Raw genomic sequence first — 18,113 nt, forward strand, 5'->3', positions numbered from 1 at the left:
TAAAAATATAAATATATGATTGATTTTTTGTACTCACTCGTCTGCTGAAGATCTTCTAGCGACGCAGTTTTCTACTGGCTGAACTCAATTTATCCTGGAGCAAAATAGGTTAAATAAGAATAGTTTATAGTGATTTAAGAGTAATAAATTTTGGTCAAATACGAACGTCGAAAGAAAATTTAAGGTTTTTTTAATGTCACTGGTAGTTTCAGACTGTTTATTAATTCTACCGATTATTTTTAAAAGAATATTATGTCACATTAATTTCAAAAATCAATTAAGCAAATAAACTCAACGAAAAAGTCTGTTCAATCGCATGGATATACTCCGTTGTGCTTGTTGTACTCCTCCAGCAGCCTGTCGCAAGTGTCAGAGTCAAAGTTCTCTACAATTGGCACACTTTCTTCCCCATCGAACTTGTACATGACGAATTCTATCTCAAGGGCGAAGTGAAAGTTGACCAGTTTGGGCAGAAGGGCGGACGCGGTCTTGACCATGCGGGCGGCCGCGTTGAAGTGCTTCATGTTGAACTCAGGGTTGTAAGTGTGCTCGAGATCGAGGCTCAAGCTCCGCAGCTCCCTGAGAGCGTCGCCCTTTTTGATCAGCTTGGTGATGTTTTCAAGGTCGGACAGGCTGAAGACACCCTTCATCTCAACCTTCCTCAGTTTCGGGGCACACAAAATGCCGGCTGCTGACAGGATCACTTCCCTAAGATTTGTAAATAATGATATGAACATTAAAGAAGACTAGTTGAATACCTATTGACCCAAGTCAACTCGGTTAGCTCCGGAAAAACGTCCTTGGTGTTGTCCAGCACGATGACATTCCTCAGGAGCAGCTTTTCCAGTTGAGGGCAGAGCAGGGAAATCCTCTCAAAAGTCAGACCGATGCGCGGATTAACGCTCAGGATGGACAAAGAGCGAAGTTGGCGGCCAAAGGCGGCCAAGAGGCGTTCGACGATGGTCCAACACCTCACGCCATCGAAGGTCAAGGCCTCAACCTTTTTGAAATGCAGCACTGGTTCAAATGAATGCACATCGAAGTAAGCTCGGTCAATCTGAAAAGAGAAACCCTTCATAAAGCTAAGAAAGAACAACAAAATCAATAATATCGGTCATTTAGGTCCTCAGGGTCAGGCACTGAAGGTTAAAATGGACCTAAGATGGTGCTGCAGTGAACAAGACACAACAAATTTGATAGAAATGAATGGCAGAACGGTTCAGAGCCGGTTTTTAAAATTTAATTCGCTATTGCCAGAAATTAATCACGGTTCCCACCCTGGAAATTCTTGTACAGGTGCATAATATGAAGGGCTACAATTTCTTTATGTACCCCAAAGGCCAGTACCCTGAAAAATCGATAGGCCAATTTTCCGCGGTGCGAACGAAGTACTTTTAGCATGAAATCATCACTTTTGACGCCCAAAAATTCCGTCAAATCGACTTTAGTTCCACCAAGCACTCTCGCGGAAATATGGCCGATCGTTTGTCCCACCAGTACGAAAGATCAAATTTCCGCGGCGCGAACAACTGTCTTAAATAATTTTTCAACAAGAGGAGCATAAAACTTACCACGAGATGGGTGATGTTTGGATACTTGAGAGCCAGCTCGAGCCCTTCTTCCAGAATTCCCCTCGCTTCCAGGGTAAGAAACCTTCTCTTCAGGAATGCCGGTGTTTCCTTCTCATCAGAAGGAAGAGGCAAAAAATCCCAGTACCAAGTGGCGATGTAATCAAGATGGGGAGCCGCAGTGGCGAGCAAAGCAAGGTGGTGCAGGCACCACTGGTTGTCCTCGAGCACCCTGAGATTCTGCAGATTTCTCAGGTGCTCGCTGCCATCTCCCATATCATCCTCCAGATGCCAAAGGGCGCCGACGCTGGCCACTTGCAGACTGGGCAAATCGCCGCACAGCATGCTCAGGTCGGAAAAGCGGAAATTGAAGACCTTGAGAAGCATTTTTCTCAGCTTTTTCATTTTGCTGAGAGAATGAAGAAGGGACTGCACGCCATGGATGCTGGCTCCAACGCTGGACAGCGACAATTCCTCCACGTTCGGAGCCAGACGAGCGATCCAGCCGAAAACCTTCGTTTAATTTAATAAATCAGTTTGAATTGTTTTAAATGATTAAAAATTAATACTTGGATCAATGCCGAATTTTCAGGGCTAAAACTGAAGAAGCCATCCAAATCCACTTTTCTGGTGCGAGGACTCAGCAGCTGAGGCAGTGCTTTCAAAAGCTTTTGAAACTTTTCTGGGCTGCCGTCGATGGAACCCGAGCAGCCGAACTGCAGCACCCTTTGCAAGATCTTTTCTCGCACTTGAATGGCTGTAAATAAAAAATAAAATGCATAATTTTTCTAAAATACTGTCACCAAGTACTTACGCAGTATTTCAAGTTGGTTTTGTTCAGAGAACAGGTGGATCTTTTCGGCAACGCAGCGGACAGCGAGTTCCTCCAGGCTGTGCTTCATTTTCAGGGCTCCCAGCCTCACCTTCGTGAGCTCAACATATCGAGTTTCGTCGTCCTTCTCCATCACGAGCTCCGCCATCTAAAAAGCAAATCATGCAAACTATATGTATTATCCTCCGAGTGCTTATGGGGTCTTTAATCAAAAATAAAAACAAATTTGGCCAGAATTCGGCGGCCTCATGTCAATTTACGTAAACAATATAAAAAACGTCACTATGTATTTTTATGGAGCCGAAACTATTGCATTCTCTCGATTCATCCGCCATTATGGGCAATAAAAAAATATATTCACGCTTACCTGACTTAAAAACACGGCTTACTGAAGAGGACAGGCGCCAGGCAAAAATATTTTTATTATTAGTCCCACTAGAGAATTTTTTTAATCTGGCCTTGGGCCTTGCTCTTGCAGCAGGATTTTTAATGATGGCTGCGGCGCTGCGGCTACGCCCTGGCTACGCCCTGGCTACGCCCAATGTCAATGTGGAAAGCGCGGTAAAATTCCGAAAATTCCACCAACATAATTGTGCGTGGGGTGTGGACTGGGCGACAGGGCGTTTAACAGCGCCAAAAATTAGATGCGGCGTGCGGCGGCGAATGTGAACACGGAGCGGAAGAATAGAGAACGATCGAAAAATCGCAATCTTTTGGGCAATCCCGCTTCATCCGCGTCGAGCATTATCCATCTCCATCTAAATTTACATTTTGGGCTTCTAGAGAAGAAGAAGAGTCGGATAAATTAGATTTTTATTCGCGTTGATTGGCAGAAAAGCGGGAAAAGCGTGCACGATGAGCTTGCTAATTCAAATGGCTCTGCCAGCGCTCGTCCTGGTCCTGTTTGCGGCCCCTGGAATTGGCCATGAGGTGAGTCTGCTGCCGAATTATCTTATATCTAACCTCATTCTAAAATGTAAGAGGCTTAGATTAAGAGCGGATTTTTAAATCTTTATTTTCAGCTGCAGCTAGGGGATCAGCTGGCGTTGCCGGGTGGCGGCGCAGACTTGAAGCTGTCCAACAGCGGCGGCACAGATGAAAACCTGAATGAGGTGCAGGAGCAGAAGGTTGGTAATTAGCAACAATTTCAAATATTCTTATTTACAGTTCTTAGATAAACTTTACGGCTTCCAATTTACAAATTAATCTGAATTTTCTCTATTACACAATTTGAGCAAAAATATTAATTTTTTTCCTTTTTAGAATCCTGAAACGACAGCAACTGAGAGTCTCAACTTTGGAAATGAAGCAACTTTTGAGACCGAGGCATCAAAACCTGAAGTCAAAAGTACCTCAGACGTGGTGAAGAAAAACCAGAAACAATATGCACTGGAATTAAGCATTTTCATTGTCTTTACATGTGAGCAGCCTTTTATACTGTTGATTTTCGCGTCTCATAATATAATTTTTCGCAGGGGCATTCTCAATCTGCATAGTTCTGCTGTTTTTGCTGTTGTCTGACTCTGAACCTGCCCAAACCAAGGAAGCAGTCTAATCGAGGAATCTGCTCCCTGACGGCGCGTGTGCTGGCACTTTGACCTTTGTATTGACTATATTACATCGCATCGTTGTTAGATCAAGAAGCTTGACCAGATTTATTATTAGAATTAATTGAAAATTAATAACTATCTCTTAGTACAATTAAAAATTGTAATATTTATTATTATGAGAACATCTGACCATGCATAAAATTAATGTATCCATGAATTAGGTGAAGGTAAATAATGCTATTTGGAGGCAGAACCTACTGGCGAAAGACATTAAAACTACGTTTTCGTTGTAAAACATTTTGAGCTGAATGTCAAAATAATTAGTATATCTTACTTAATTATCTGACGCCTAGAATTCACGGACAGGCAATGCACTGGACAAAGCTACGGTGCAGATTACTCCTTTCACCAGCGTAAAAATATAAAAAAAGCCCCCATTATATTTATTTTCAATTTTTAACATTTAATGCGCCTCAAAAAAATTAATCCTGATCTCTTTTTGGCTCTTGTTGCTAATATCATACTGGAAACAAAAAAAAACGATTCTACGTAGCGCTCTAACCAAAAATATAAATTTATTTTTTTAATTAGTTTATCTGATTACCTGCAAATGAAGTTTTTCAAGCCAAACAGTCCTCAGGATGGCTTAATTTGCACTCACGTATTTTTGAGATAATGAGAACTTTTATTGGGCCGATTGTTTGGTGTCAAATTGCAGCGAACGAGCTTCTCTGAATGGCTAGAAAATATTATTTAAATAAAATCATTCAAAACCAATTTAATTGCAAAATAAAGCTGCTTAAAATCTGCTCATTGAATCCTTGACGTTGATTGGTTAACGTGACCTTTTAAGACTAACATCTGCGGTTGCCTAGCAACAGCAAACATTCATCATAAATTGCGCGGAAATTTTTTCGTTCGCATACGTCGACCAATCAGCGTCGAGGATTCATCCTGCAAAGAATTATTCCCTTTTTTCACCAATTTGCGTTTTAAAAATACTTAATTTATGCGTTTCCTTGTGGATAGACGACTGATAGCTGTAACTAATTGATATTATACAAATTCTTGTTTGCCATTCAGAAAGTTCGTGTAGTTTGGCAAAATAAATTGCGTATTCATTCGTGATCTGATTTAATTTTACATACTTATTGGACCTTTAGTGATTTATTTTAATTAGCAAGTTAAGAAATTCAAGCCGTCTGATCGCCAATAAGTTTAAATATACTAACAGTGAAGCTTATTCCTACCTCTCGGTCCTGAGAGGAATTTTTTCCCCTCTGGGAGGAATAGGTAAAAGTCACTTCACTGAGAGGAAAGCAATGCGACATCTTACTCAAAGGCGCATTAATTAAAATCACAGTGAATAGAAGAAATTAATGATATCTATTAATAAAGTAACACGAGAGGCCGAGGCCGTCTCTTGACAATATTATTTCTACAATAATAAAACTGGAGCTGTTGAGGTTGAAGAACAATCAGCGAGTAGCAACGATGCAATCAAGATGGGGAGCCACGGTGGCGAGCAATGTGCGGTGGTGCGATCTCCAACGGATTTTCTCGAGCACCCTGAGATTCTGCAAATTTTTCTCGTGCTCGCTGCCATCTCCCAAATCACGCACCAGACACCAAATGGCGCCGACACTGACCTCTTGCAGACTGGGCAAATCGCCGCACAGCTTGCTCAGGTCGGAGAAGCGAAACCTGCAGAGTTTGAGCTGCATTTTTCTCAGATTTTTCATTTGGCTGAGTGGCTGAAGCAGAGAATCCACGGGATGGACCCTGATTCCAAATCTGCGCAAGAACAATTCCTCCACGTTCGGAGCGAGACGAGCGATCCAGCCGAAAACCTGTATATTTAATAAGTTAGTTGGGATTATCTGAAATGAAATATGTAATGATTAATAATACTTGGATCACAGCAGCAGCTTTCTCAGAATTTTGAGGGTGAAAACTGAAGAAGCCATCCAAATTCACTTTTCTGGTGTGAGGACTCAGCAGCTGGGGCAGCGCTTTGAAAAGCTTTGGGAACATTTCTGGGTCGACGTTGTTACCCCACCAGCAAAACCACAGCACTCTTTGCAAGACATCATCACGCAATTGGTTGGCTGTAAATAAAATAAAATGCACGCATTATTTTGTACAAAAAAATGTTCCAAATATGTAAGACTCACGTAAAATAGCAAATTGGTTTTGCTCAGAGAAAAGGTCAAAATTGCTGACAACGTAGCCGAGAGCGAGTTTCTCCAGATCCTCCAGTCTCCACCTCCTCCTCATGTCATTCAGCATCTTCTTAAAGGGAGTAAGGGAGCCAACTTCATTTTCCATCTGAAAAGCAAAATGCAAATCTAATTCAACCAATAACTTTTAATAAGTGGCCGTAAATCAGGGAAAGAAAACAAATGTCACAAGAATTGGGCGGCCTTAGGCCGATTTACATGGACAAAAACGATAGCATTCGGCATCGACATAACGCATTATTCGCATACACAGAACAGAGCCGAAAGCCGAAATTCTTGCATTCTCTCGATTCATCCGCCGTTGTGAACAATAAAAATGAATTCAGGTCTTTACCTTATTTCCAAAGCGCGTATTACTGAAGAGGTCCCAAAAATAGGTTATTTCTTGACACGAGATTTTTTTTCTTTATGTCTGACTAAATGGCTGCCGGCTGAAATAATGACTTTCAAAGATGGATGTGCAGCGACGGCGAGCTGGGAACGGAAAATTTGCGGGAAAGGTGAAAAAGAGGGAGAACCGGGAAGAACATACCGCAATTGGTCGTGCAATAGCGCCATCAATTGGATGCGGCGGCTAACGTAAACAAGGGAGTAGGGAAGGGAGTGGGGAGTGAGTAATGGCGAGCAAAGAATAACCAGAGAATCGCAGTTATTTCGGATATCCCGCTTCATCCGCGTCAAGCAGCATCCGCATTCATCTAGATCTACGTTTTGGGCTTCTAGAGAAGAAGAATATTCGGATAAATTAGATTTTCATTCGCGTTGAATGGTAGAAAAGCGGGAAAAGCGTGCATGATGAGCTTGCTAATTCAAATGGCTCTGCCAGCGCTCGTCCTGGTCCTGTTTGCGGCCTCTGGACGGGGCCAGGAGGTGGGTCTGCTGCAGCATTAACCTCATCTTTTTAATGCTAAGATTGCGACTTTACAGAATTATTGTTCCTTAAAAGAGAATCTCCGTGTTAAGTGCCGAGTTTCGTATAATTTTAGATGCAGCGAGGATTCGAGCAGAGGGGGTGGTCATCAGACGGCGACTACAAACTGGTGCGCGGCCCAGAAGTTAAAAACAACATGGGAAACCTGGACTACAATGACATAGATAGCCAGACAGAAGTACCGGATAAGGTAAAAAGGTTGCAACAATTAGCAACGTTTCGATTTTTTCTTCGTTCTCTAATGTACTGCTCCAAGAGGAACTTTTACGATTTTTTTAAATCTGAATTTTCTTAATTCAAAATTAATATTTTTCGTTTTATCAGGAACTTGACATGATCGACTCTACTGAAGAGGAAGCCACCTTTGAACCTGAAACTGAGCCAGCCAAACCTGTGGTCAAAATTGCTGCGGATGCAGGAAAGGGAAATCAGAAACAACAGGAAGTCATCACTCTTTTTTATTACTTAGTGGCGACCCTTCTTGCTGGTGAGCAGCCTTTGGTACTGCTAACTATCGTGACTAATACAAATTTCCGCAGAGTTCCTCATACTTGCAATTATCATAGTTTTGGGTGAGAGCGCGAAGAAGTTTGGCTCAAAGTCAACCGAAATCGTGGAAGTCTAATCGATTCTCCTCTCTGACGATGTTTTCGCGTTTGCTGGCACTTTGATTTTTGAATTGAAACTTATTTCACACCATTGTTGGGCCTAAGAGCTTGACCAATTTATTAATTTCTACTTATTATGTTACGTAAGCAGTACTACAAAGTTTGGTTATCTATAAATGTGAACATAATGCAATTCATAAAATAAATAATCCTCAAAGCAAGAAAATAAATATTCTTTTGGAAAGCATAACCTACTGATGAAAGACGCATGCAACGATAGCCATATTTAGTAGTAATATTATTTTTGACCATATGTAGACTTTGGTTCTTATAAAAAATCGTTATTAAGCGCCTTGTATTCATGGACATGCAACTTTCTGAACAAACGTGCGATGCAGGTTGCCTATTTCTTCGCGATAGATGCGATCTACTCTCTGTTAAAATTGGAATTAAGTTCAATAAAAATCGAACTGGTAAGTGCAAACAATATTTGACCTTTTTACTGCGCTTCAACAAATTCAATTCTGCTCTGTCTGTTCTTTGCGTTAAAATGTTTTCTGGAAACCGAAACCGGTTGTGCTCGGCGGCGCTTTACCATGAAATTCCCTTCACCATGAGATTTTATGCTTCGATGAGCACATTGGACCACAAATTATTTAACGCCTGAACTTCAAGCATAGGCAACTTTCTGGACAAAGCTGCGGTGCAGGGGGCCTATATTGCATATATTATCACATTTACTCTGTTAAAATCAGCTTGAATTTTCATAAATGATTTCCTTGGATTCACTTAATTAGGAGAAAATCGCAATTGCAGCTATTAAAGCTGATTTTTTCGTGTCAAATTGCTGCAAGTGAGTTTTTACTTCGATTCTGAATGGCAGAAACACATTATAAATGGATATCAAACATAATTCAAAGAAATAAAATACGCAAATTGAAGATCGCTGCTTAAATTCTTTTCTCCAGGAATGCTCGACGCTGATTGGCTCACGTGACCTAGCAAGACTAACAACTATCCCGCAGTTGCTTAGCAACAACAACTAAACATTAATTCTTTGTAAATTACGCGGGAGATTTGGTTGATCGCGTACGTCGACCAATCAGCGTCGAGGATTCATCCTGCAAAGAATTCTTTCCTCGTTCATCAATTTATGGGATTTTAATCATAGCTAACAATATTAATGTGTTTCCGTGAGGATAAATTTATTGCCCAACCCTTTAACTGCAAGAATAGATATCATAATAACCTTTTTTGTTGGCTATTCAGAACGTCCGCCGTCCTCCGCCACGCGAAAATAGATCTCGTTTCTTCAGGGAAATTATGTATTCTCCCCGGAGTGAAGGAAACTTACAAGTTATGTCATCATCTTGTTGATCATAAATTAGGGAATTAATCAATTTACCGTGGTGATGCGCTGTTGGGGTAGATCAAATTTGCCTCTGCTATGCTCCACTTTCGGTAAAAATTTTGCTGCGGAGAGCTGGTGAAAATCCTGTCTGCCTTCCTACCTGTATTTCCTGAGTTTGGACGCGTAAAACTTCTTTGCCCACGTCCCTGGTGACCCTGGTAGCTGGCAGCCATCGGGAGCGTGAGGACTGCGACCTGAAAAATGTTTTCTACGCCCTTCTCTGAACAGCTGGATGAGAGGCGATCGAGCTTCAAGAATTCTGGGTGAGGACAATAATCAGAAATTGATTTTGGACCTGGACGTGCAGAACGTAAGTGTTATTTTTTTTCATTTTCCTCTATTCGAAGCTTTTTGAAACTTGGAAGAAAGATGGACTTTCTTTTTGCCAAAGAAAATTGCTAATTAAATTTCTTTAATTGGAATTCTGACTGATTTTCTAGATAATAAGTCTTATTTGCCTGAAAGGTGGTAAAATTGAATGAAATGGTGACATTTTAGGTTAAAATATTTATTTTGAATTGATGCGGAATAGTATATAAAATGTTACAAAGCCCAAAATGATTACATTTCTCGTAGAATTTTAATTATAATAGCCCTGAAAATCTAAAGAGTCCCAACAAGCTCATAGGTTTTGCTAAGAAGTGTGTTGCAGACGTCAGCACCTTCGTTGACGTAGCTGCCCTTGCCGACGAGGTGCAGGTCAACAACAGGAGCCAGTTGCCCCAGTTGGCGGAAAAGTAGCTCAGGGTCTTCTTTGGACTCGTGCCTGAGTCTGAACTTCCAGAGGACGTAGGGACTGAGAGGCACGTTGCCTTCGTTTAACTTCTCAACTGCTGCATTGGCTGATACAGGGTTTCCCTGGCGGTTGGTTTCAAAGCTCAGGGTCAGGTTGAGTTCCTCGCCCGAGACAGCGTATATGCCTGCACCACAGCGATAGTAGCTTCGCTTTCCACGCACCATTTCAAGGTGGAAGTGGTCTAGCAGTTCTCTCAGGGTTTGGGCAACCTTCTCGTCTTCGGAGGTGATGTTCAGGGTAACCCAGTTGGCTTTGACGGCGTTTCTGACGCCAACTGACCAAACAGACGCATCCAAGGTGATCTGCTCGCCCTGGAGGAGTTTTTTAATGCTCGTCTCGTACTCGGAATGGCGCCAAGTGTAAAAGGGATTTGTTGACTTCAACATCGAGAATTCGGTCTTGATGACGTCAGCGTCCTTTTTGTCTGTCTGCGTTTTTTCAGCCTTCAGCACGTCCCGAATCTGCTCGAGATTATTCTTGAGAATTGTCACCACCCTCTCCTTCGGTGCTGAGAACAGTTCCAGGATGTTTTTGTCGACCACTGCCTGCACCTTTCCTGTTCCGAACGGAAATGAAACTTGTCGGTACGCGGAGTAGACGAAGCCAAACTCGCGCACCAGTTGCCTCAGCTTAACACGTTGCGATGTTTTTTCAAGAGAGTTGCAATCTTCCGTGCTGCACTGGACACCAGATATTTTTCCAAGAAAATCAAACAGTTTGATTCTGAACCTCAGCTGCTCGATTTGTTCGTAGGCATCTACCAGAGTGGTCAGAACGTCTAGCAGATCGGTCACAATGATGGAAAATCCCTCGTCTTTAGCAAAGAAGTCTTGCGTCACTTTCTGTAAGAGTGAAATGAATGCTTTGGCCGTTTGCTTGAGCTCAAGTTTCTGGAAAAGGAGTTCGAATGAATTTTTCTGCGTCAATTCCAAAGCTGTCGACTTGAAGGTTTGCAGCATTTGTTCCACGAGGGGTTTGAATGTTTTGTGCAAGTTCTGCTCATATTCACCAAGATCTTTCAAAGTCTCCAGATTCTTTTCTATCACATCGTCTATCTGATTCAATTTGGCCTTGTCGTTTGAGTAGCGGAGATATGTATTCCCGATTTCAGCTGCAGTTCCCAGTGCAACACTATGTCTTCTTAAAGTCTGTCTTGAAGTTTCAAACTTTTTGATTCTACTTTCGTAGTCACTTTCAGACGAAGGTTGATATGTTCCAATTTTCGACGCAAAATCAAGGTCCACTGTATCCATCACGCTTTGAAAGTCGATCGCCACATGTGGTGCATCCCTCACAATCAGCCTTTGAATCGTCTCTCGGTTTTTGTCGCTCAAGAATTTGTCTGTTGCATCCAACTCCGCCACTGCTTTCATCGCATGAATCATATTTTCACGTTGCTCTTTTTTCTGACGCTCCATATTTTGTAAAATAACGTTTGCTAGTTTTATTCTTTCAACATGCTGCGTGTACTGAAGTTCCTTTGGCTGGGGCACAGCTGCATGAACTATTCCTGACACAGTGGGCCCCACCAATGCAGCTGGAGGAAAGAACAGGCCCGTCAATATTGAGGCTACGTTTACAATGCTCAAACCAATATTTTTTATCATGTCTCTTTCCACTTCTTTTCGGTGTTCTGCGAGAGTTTTGGCCTGTTTTATGTGATGGAATCTCATAACATCAAATTTTTCAAGAAGACTCCTAAACTCTTCATCCGCCTGCCGCTTCATACCTTCAAAGTTACGCTGTTGAACCTTTTCAATCATTTGTGCTGCAGCTTCAATCGTTTTCGCTAATGACTTCTTCTCAGCATCCACCAATTCATACTTGCTCACGTCTCTCAGGGCTGTCCCGACGTCATTAAGGCGATGCAGTTGCCACTCAACTAATTCTGCGAGTCGAACAACCTGTTTTCCATCATTGTATGTCCGCAACGTGTCAAGCAAACTGCTCAGCTCCATTTCCAAAGCGTCTGTTTTGTGGTCACGGTGAATTTCTCTCCACTGACGAACTGATTCCAATATGATGGAATAGTACAACAGTTGTGATTTAATCGCGTCGTCGTGTCCGTTGTGTGGTGCTTCTAGGTCAATTTCTGCGGCTTCCAGGAGAGATGTGTAGGAAAACTGCGTGACGAACTTGTCAGAGTTGAAATAAAATTTCAGAAGTCTTCCTGCGCCTGATTCAGGTACCAGTGGAAGGTTTTGACTGGAGAGATACTTGCGGAGTTCCAAGACCGTTCCAAATAGGTCACTATCATGAAACTTTTGTTTTCTGGAATTTGTCTCAAGTGAAGGTAAACCATCGGGGCCTTTAGAAGCATTAACAAGTGCATAGTTGCAATGAGCACTTATGCTTAAGTAAACTAAAGATAATGCCATTGTTTGAACTTGCATTTTCATGCCAAATGTAAAAATATTTTCTAAATCGAACGGATCCATTTCTTTAATCTGTTTTAACTGACAAGGCCTGCCTGATCCACCCGGGAATCCTCCTCTACCACCTGTGCCTTGTTTGCCTAATGTGGACCTCGTTTTAATCAAAGGGTTTTCAGTTTTGAGCATAATATGCTGTGTGCCTGCAAGCGCACCAAGCCCCCCTTTTCCCGCGGCTTGACCATCTGTCGGAACAATAGTCTCGATTGTGCAAATTAGCTCAGGCCCGCAATGTTTATCAACGAGATTTGTGTCGTTCCATGCATTGAATTCGATAGCATCGCAACCGTCACCTCCATCTTGACCTCTTCCTCCGTCACCACCTTCCGAAATCACAGTGAGCCAGCCTCCGTTCTGAACTTCAAGCGCCAGAATTGCCAGGTTCCCTGAACTGTAGCCGTCATGACCTGGTTCACCTTTCTCGGCATCCCAGTGGAGGGGTCCTCTTCTATCAAAATCATTTCCCCTATTACAAGACCTCGCCTTTTCTTTCTCCTTGGCATGCTCACCTTTCAAACGTAAGTACGTGTTTTCTTTAACAACGTACACAATCGGAGCTATAAATTTTAGATGGGCGTGCTGGACCTCGAGGTTGCAATCAACAAAAATCTTTTCGCTCGCCATCACAACGAATTCCCCTTCAGTTGGTCCTTTTTGTTCTATCCTCTGTTTAATTTGGCTCAAGACCAAGAAACGAGAAAACAGCATGACCGAACCGTTCTTTAAACCTTCTTTGGCCTTTCTTATCTGGAATTCCGATGCCAACTTGTTGAAAAACTGGAGGTTCAGGTCAGTGGGGGTCAATGACGCTGCGATGCGAGCGGTTTTGGAGCTAAAGCCCCAATTTCTCAGGTTTGAAGCAAAATCTATGAAGTTTTCTTTGTCCACTCTCTCGATTTCTTTCTCGACTGCTCCTCCCCTTACTTGAGGTTTATAGTTTCCAAAGTCATGAACCATGCCGTCAAGAAAAGAAGCAAAGTTCAGCTCTGCGGTTGCGTGATCTTGGATAGATGTCTTCAAGCTCAACATCAATGAGGTTTCAAGCTCGGTAAAGTCCCTGCCGATTAACTGGTAGAAAAATTTCGCGTTCTCCAGTTGAAACTGCACCTCAGCAAAGTTTCTCCCGTCTCCTTTAATTCTTCTTTTTGCAAACATCAAGAGCTGCTCCAGGTTGTTAACGTTTTTCACGGCATTCAGGAAATTTGAACAAAATGCAATTGCATTTCGTGTCATTAGATTCGCCGGCCTCATGTCAACCGTTACTGCTGCGCCGACATATTGGGTCAAATGGTCTTGCAACTTCTGGATTTCGTTTCGGATGGCTGCCTCTGTGGCGGAAGAGAGTTCGTCTCGAATGTAAATCTTCGTTTCTGCTGCCACAGTTGCTTGGAATTCGTACGAGAATGGCTTTGAAAAATTCAGCCGATCGAACACAAATTTCCGCAGGATCTTCCTATTTCGTTCATCTGGTTCTAGCTTTTCACTCTGCGGAGCCAGAAAAAGTTGAACATTTGCTCTCAAGTACTCAAGTAGTCGGGCTTTTCTAAGAGAATCTTCAGCCTCTTTGTTGTCATTTCCTTCCTTAATTTCCTCAAGATGTTTTAAGGTACTGGAAAGATACTGTTTCACCTCTGTAAAAGCGGTTTTTATGTTTTCCATTCTCTCGACTTTCGTGACGACTAAACCCATGGAACCCTCCAATTCGTCCAAATTTTCCCCGATCAAATTGGCTGTGTATTTGAGCGTGTTTGGGAACGAGTCGCGACTCCCGTGCTGCTTGAGGTTCGCGTAATTTTCCACGATGACTATTTTTACCTTGCGGCTCGAGTCCAACAACTTTTTGTTGAAATAGGCAGCCGCCAAATCGACTTTGGACCCTCTAGTGTCTGTAAATCCTGCGCAATCAACTATATGGATGCCGGTCTCCGAGTCTACGTCCACGTTGGGAACCAGCGTTTTCGATTTATGACTACTGTTGCTTCCAATTTTCACGTCGCCGTCCGTGAATATCAAACGATAATTTATTTTTTGATCACCGATCGACTGATTTTCTTCCGAGTTCTGGTACCATGACTCAAGTTCCGAAGTTTCCTTCGCCGATGGTTGAGTTAGGGTGATTTTTTCCACCCTTAGAGTCGGATCACCTCGGATATACTTGGAGAGGGTGCTTTTACCAGTGCCCGTGTTGCCCAACAGAACGATTGTGTCTTTGCCATCTACAATTTTCGTAGCTTGGTAGGTTTTCTTAAACAGAAACAGGAAAAAATCTAATAACATATCACATTCCCCTATATACTATATGCGTGCTGTGGACGCTATATTCGTGTTTCCATCCACGCCGCCGAAGGTGGCATTCCGTTCGGCACCCTGATTGAAAACAATGGCTAGCCGCATTGTGCTCGCATCCGAAAGAGGAAGTTTTCACGGGGGTTGAAAGATCGCTAAAACAATCAGGAAAGTCATACAGGAGGGTAAATTGAAGTTTAAAGCTCGTTTTCGGAGTTGAGTTGTAGTGAGCTTCAATTTTTCGACCGTCCGCCCTGAGTTTCTCGGACCCTAAATGCGCAGGCAAACTGACCGACTGTTTGGTAAGTGCACATATGATATCAAGATTCGAACGCAGGGTCGAACCCCAGGGGCCCGCGCAGCAGGCTTTCAAACTCTAAAAGTATCGATAAACCTCGTTTTTTTACTTTAAATATTAATTTCTCCGGCCCTTTGGCTCTAATTTTTCTTAACCTTCGAATATTTTTCTATTAAATTCCGCCTCGAACGGTGTTTAAATCGACTATTTGGTCTTGGTGTTCATAAGGCCTCTTGGGTTTTATTTATTTTCTTTTTTTGCCGGGCGTGTTGGGTTTTGTTCGATTCATCTTAAAGAGTGCAATCGATTGAGCATAAATGTATTTATAAATTTGGTACTAATTATTTTAGGGGGCGAAAAGGCAATCTTTCAACCCCTTTTGAATGCAAGCAAAAAGCGGTTAAGCTTCGTTTACGACCAGGGTCACCAACCAAACGCCACCTTTGGCGGCATCGAAAGAATAATAAAAAACCAACACACTACGCGTATTGTTAATATAATGGGAGGATGAGTTGTCCGCGAAATAAGTCGCTATTTTTTGGCGTTGAAATTCTAAGGTGAGTATATTATATTAGCTAAAATTTATTGCTAAAGGATTCATGGTTTCGAACTGAGTGTCTGTCATCTTCGAATATATAGTATGAGAATTCCGGAAAAGACGCTCAGTTAAAAATTAGAATAAAAAATTGGTCTTACTCTTAACAGATCGTCAGTTCCAAGTGCGTCTGAAATCCCTTGGTCTATACGGCTGGCAGGGTTGGCAGCTACGGAAAGTATCACGAAGGCGAGCAGCCCAAGAACCTAGGACAAACGTAAAATATTTTATAAGTTTCTGACACGAAAATTACAAATTTCTATATCTAAAGAATGAACTGGAATATATGGAAACCGCTCTCTTCTCTACGGCCAACATGACCCTGTCAAAATGTATCGAAAATCACCCAGGAAATATTACCAAAACGTTAGAAAAGTTTAGTATCTAACTCACTTTCCGTGTTGCAGTCATGCTGCTCCTCCGGGCCGCAATCGACTGGTGCCGGCGTTGAGCCCCTTCTAACCTCTCCAAAAAGGCGATAACCTTTCAGACATGGCAATACGCACGTGCATATCACATGAATTCTGATATTTACGCGTCATTTTAGCACGTGGCGGAAAAATAATTATTTTAATTCTCATCCTCGTGATGTGTGTTTCGCTATAGGATGAATCAAATTTTTATTCAGTCCCGGAGAGATTTTCTATGGTGTGCTATTACTGCCATTTTTACTAGAGCAAGTCGAAAACATCACGATTATCACACGAAGCATTTTTGAGGCAAATCTCCCGAAAACTCGGGACAAAATTAAAATATATTAATTTCTCTAACTTTATTTTTTCTGAAAGAAGTACTAAATTTGCGTCTAAAGAAGCCAATTTAGATGTCAAACATATTTATTAAATTTAGTTATTTCTTTTTTCTTAATTTAAATTTTTGGAAACAATTATAAAAAATTTGTTTAATCTCTGACATTGTTCGGATTTAACCAGAATTCCATATTTTTATACCATAGCAGGTATAATTACCGGTATTCTTCAGTTTTGACTCAAGGTGTTTTTTGCTCCTAAAAAATTGGTAGTTTTTACCGTTAATTACTATAATAGTATAAACACCAACTGGTAAATACTTGCGAACACCCGCCCCTTTTTTATTCAAAATATCACGGGGTGTTGATTATTACCCTCAGAACATGCTGCATAATGGGGTTCATGACCATCCCTGAGGTCAAATCAGGTAAGAGAAATCGATCCCCGGTTTCAGGGCAGTCCTACAGCGTGTTTACTCCCAGCCTACCGAGAATTTCGCACACTCGCTTGAAGCATTATGCGCACAGCACGCGTTATCTGCTCATAAAAAGGTCAAGAGGTGAAAATCATGGACAAAGAAGCGCGTCACCAGACCACTGCGGCTCGGCAGAGCGAGCAGCATGACAACAGAGCCGATATATAATGAGTTTATTTGTTGATTAAATCGCGTGCCCTGTTTTTTAACTACTCTTTAGTTGAATACTTAATTGCAGCGCAGGTGGAATAAATTTTTTGTCCTCTAGCGCGCGTTTGAGGTATGTCTCGTTGAGAACCAGATATCGTGTGCAGGCAATCGCGAGAGTGAAATAAAAAACGGTTTGGGTGTGTGTCAATTGCTAGGTCGTCCTGCTCGCTTTCGGATGTCATGGCCACTCGGAATCCAAAATCCTCCCTTCGACCAATCATAGAGAAGTTAATTTATCAACAATAAAGAGAGCACAATCGGACGCACACTCTTAAATAATCTTTTTCAACCTCCATCGAATTAGTATTAAAAAAAACTACTTATTTTTCCATGGGGAAAATCATCAGTGCACCAGTGTCGCAATTATGTTTCTAATTAAAGACCAGTAAATTAATCCTGGCGTTAAAAACGAGATAAAAGTTCAGGTCGCAAGTTAAAATTTTTAAATTAAAAAAAAATAATTGGGAAAATCTGAATTTTCATTAAATTATTAATTAATTTACCTTAATGTTAAAAAGGAGCAAGTGGTGAGAATGCAAATTTAAATAAAAGGAAAACCAATTGAACTGTGACAAAAATAGTTTTGAATTGATTTTTAAAAATCAAATGACATATATGCGCCAATCAACTAATAAATTTATTAGTGCTGCTTCTTTTGGTGAGCAGGGAAAAAGAATCCGTTATAATAGGTGCTGATAACAAATGAAATAATGAATATTGAGGATGATTTGAGAATTTTAAACCATTTTTGCCCTGTTGCTGCAGCGCCGCGGTGTTTTTGCGAAGGACAAATTTAGGCTGCCGCCGCGAGTGAGTGTGCGCATATGAATTAAACAGCGACACACTCCTTGTCTAAATCACAGTGAGTCCGAGTCGCATGGCACACACCAGACAAGCAGGCAGACCCGCTTTTTCTTGGCCGTCGGGAGAGAATAAAATTCACTACGCGCCGCGCTGAGCACAGTTATTAATCGCAGGCGGTCTCTTCCTTATTTAAACAGACGCATTTGTTTTTATTTTTTTTCCAGCTCTATTGCATTAAAAAAAGCAATGAAACATCTGATTAAAAAAAAAAACAATTTTATTTAAAAAGAACCCTCATTAATTTCCCATCCATGCAATCTTTTTCTGG

General features: G+C 41.7%; 5 protein-coding genes across 6 annotated transcripts; 2 read left to right on the forward strand and 3 right to left on the reverse strand.

Moving 5' to 3' along the window:
- Positions 1 to 68: 68 nt before the first annotated feature.
- On the reverse strand, positions 69 to 2,909 carry LOC135943151 (uncharacterized). Its single transcript, XM_065489577.1, has 6 exons — positions 2,768 to 2,909; positions 2,383 to 2,548; positions 2,138 to 2,325; positions 1,572 to 2,081; positions 759 to 1,057; positions 69 to 708 (listed from the first exon to the last, which is right to left on the reverse strand). Exons 2-6 carry the CDS (start codon positions 2,546 to 2,548, stop codon positions 309 to 311), a joined length of 1,563 nt encoding a protein of 520 aa, XP_065345649.1. The 5' UTR covers positions 2,768 to 2,909; the 3' UTR covers positions 69 to 308.
- A 130-nt stretch (positions 2,910 to 3,039) lies between these two features.
- Positions 3,040 to 4,210, forward strand: LOC135944337 (uncharacterized). 2 transcript variants are annotated; one of them, XR_010575317.1, is made up of 4 exons: positions 3,040 to 3,330; positions 3,423 to 3,566; positions 3,664 to 3,820; positions 3,876 to 4,210. XR_010575317.1 is itself a non-coding variant. In XM_065491187.1 (4 exons), exons 1-4 carry the CDS (start codon positions 3,256 to 3,258, stop codon positions 3,953 to 3,955), a joined length of 417 nt encoding a protein of 138 aa, XP_065347259.1. In that variant the 5' UTR covers positions 3,042 to 3,255; the 3' UTR covers positions 3,956 to 4,210. The 2 variants fall into 2 exon arrangements, 1 of the variants encoding a protein (XP_065347259.1); XM_065491187.1 differs by having other exon boundaries at positions 3,042 to 3,330; positions 3,423 to 3,527.
- Positions 4,211 to 5,317: 1,107 nt separating this feature from the next.
- On the reverse strand, positions 5,318 to 6,822 carry LOC135944335 (uncharacterized). Its single transcript, XM_065491185.1, has 4 exons — positions 6,525 to 6,822; positions 6,125 to 6,278; positions 5,862 to 6,058; positions 5,318 to 5,800 (listed from the first exon to the last, which is right to left on the reverse strand). The coding sequence occupies exons 2-4, from the start codon at positions 6,276 to 6,278 to the stop codon at positions 5,429 to 5,431; spliced, it is 723 nt and encodes a 240-aa protein (XP_065347257.1). The 5' UTR covers positions 6,525 to 6,822; the 3' UTR covers positions 5,318 to 5,428.
- Positions 6,823 to 6,828: 6 nt separating this feature from the next.
- Positions 6,829 to 8,151, forward strand: LOC135944336 (uncharacterized). Its single transcript, XM_065491186.1, has 4 exons — positions 6,829 to 7,060; positions 7,177 to 7,311; positions 7,446 to 7,608; positions 7,661 to 8,151. Exons 1-4 carry the CDS (start codon positions 6,983 to 6,985, stop codon positions 7,744 to 7,746), a joined length of 462 nt encoding a protein of 153 aa, XP_065347258.1. The 5' UTR covers positions 6,829 to 6,982; the 3' UTR covers positions 7,747 to 8,151.
- A 1,412-nt stretch (positions 8,152 to 9,563) lies between these two features.
- LOC135944251 (uncharacterized) lies at positions 9,564 to 15,966 on the reverse strand. Its single transcript, XM_065491072.1, has 3 exons — positions 15,941 to 15,966; positions 15,649 to 15,753; positions 9,564 to 14,612 (listed from the first exon to the last, which is right to left on the reverse strand). The coding sequence occupies exons 1-3, from the start codon at positions 15,956 to 15,958 to the stop codon at positions 9,744 to 9,746; spliced, it is 4,992 nt and encodes a 1,663-aa protein (XP_065347144.1). The 5' UTR covers positions 15,959 to 15,966; the 3' UTR covers positions 9,564 to 9,743.
- Between the last annotated feature and the right edge of the window lie 2,147 nt (positions 15,967 to 18,113).

Source organism: Cloeon dipterum, chromosome 4, assembly GCF_949628265.1.
Source record: "Cloeon dipterum chromosome 4, ieCloDipt1.1, whole genome shotgun sequence".
Classification (NCBI taxonomy): domain Eukaryota; kingdom Metazoa; phylum Arthropoda; class Insecta; order Ephemeroptera; family Baetidae; genus Cloeon; species Cloeon dipterum.

Bases quoted from the DNA above. Each gene is read 5' to 3' on its own strand.
- LOC135943151 (XM_065489577.1), bottom strand. From the start codon at position 2,548: ATGGCGGAGCTCGTGATGGAGAAGGACGACGAAACTCGATATGTTGAG. The intron at 2,082-2,137 runs GTATTAATTTTT...AATTAAACGAAG, and splicing joins AAAATTCGGCATTGATCCAA to GTTTTCGGCTGGATCGCTCG. The intron at 1,058-1,571 runs GTAAGTTTTATG...TTCTCTTTTCAG, and splicing joins CAAACATCACCCATCTCGTG to ATTGACCGAGCTTACTTCGA.
- LOC135944337 (XM_065491187.1), top strand. From the start codon at position 3,256: ATGAGCTTGCTAATTCAAATGGCTCTGCCAGCGCTCGTCCTGGTCCTG. The intron at 3,528-3,663 runs GTTGGTAATTAG...TTTCCTTTTTAG, and splicing joins ATGAGGTGCAGGAGCAGAAG to AATCCTGAAACGACAGCAAC. The intron at 3,821-3,875 runs GTGAGCAGCCTT...AATTTTTCGCAG, and splicing joins CATTTTCATTGTCTTTACAT to GGGCATTCTCAATCTGCATA.
- LOC135944335 (XM_065491185.1), bottom strand. From the start codon at position 6,278: ATGGAAAATGAAGTTGGCTCCCTTACTCCCTTTAAGAAGATGCTGAAT. The intron at 6,059-6,124 runs GTGAGTCTTACA...TTTTATTTACAG, and splicing joins AAACCAATTTGCTATTTTAC to CCAACCAATTGCGTGATGAT. The intron at 5,801-5,861 runs GTATTATTAATC...TTAAATATACAG, and splicing joins AAGCTGCTGCTGTGATCCAA to GTTTTCGGCTGGATCGCTCG.
- LOC135944336 (XM_065491186.1), top strand. From the start codon at position 6,983: ATGATGAGCTTGCTAATTCAAATGGCTCTGCCAGCGCTCGTCCTGGTC. The intron at 7,061-7,176 runs GTGGGTCTGCTG...GTATAATTTTAG, and splicing joins CCTCTGGACGGGGCCAGGAG to ATGCAGCGAGGATTCGAGCA. The intron at 7,609-7,660 runs GTGAGCAGCCTT...AAATTTCCGCAG, and splicing joins AGTGGCGACCCTTCTTGCTG to AGTTCCTCATACTTGCAATT.
- LOC135944251 (XM_065491072.1), bottom strand. The intron at 14,613-15,648 runs GTAAGACCAATT...TTTCTGTTTAAG, and splicing joins GAACTGACGATCTGTTAAGA to AAAACCTACCAAGCTACGAA.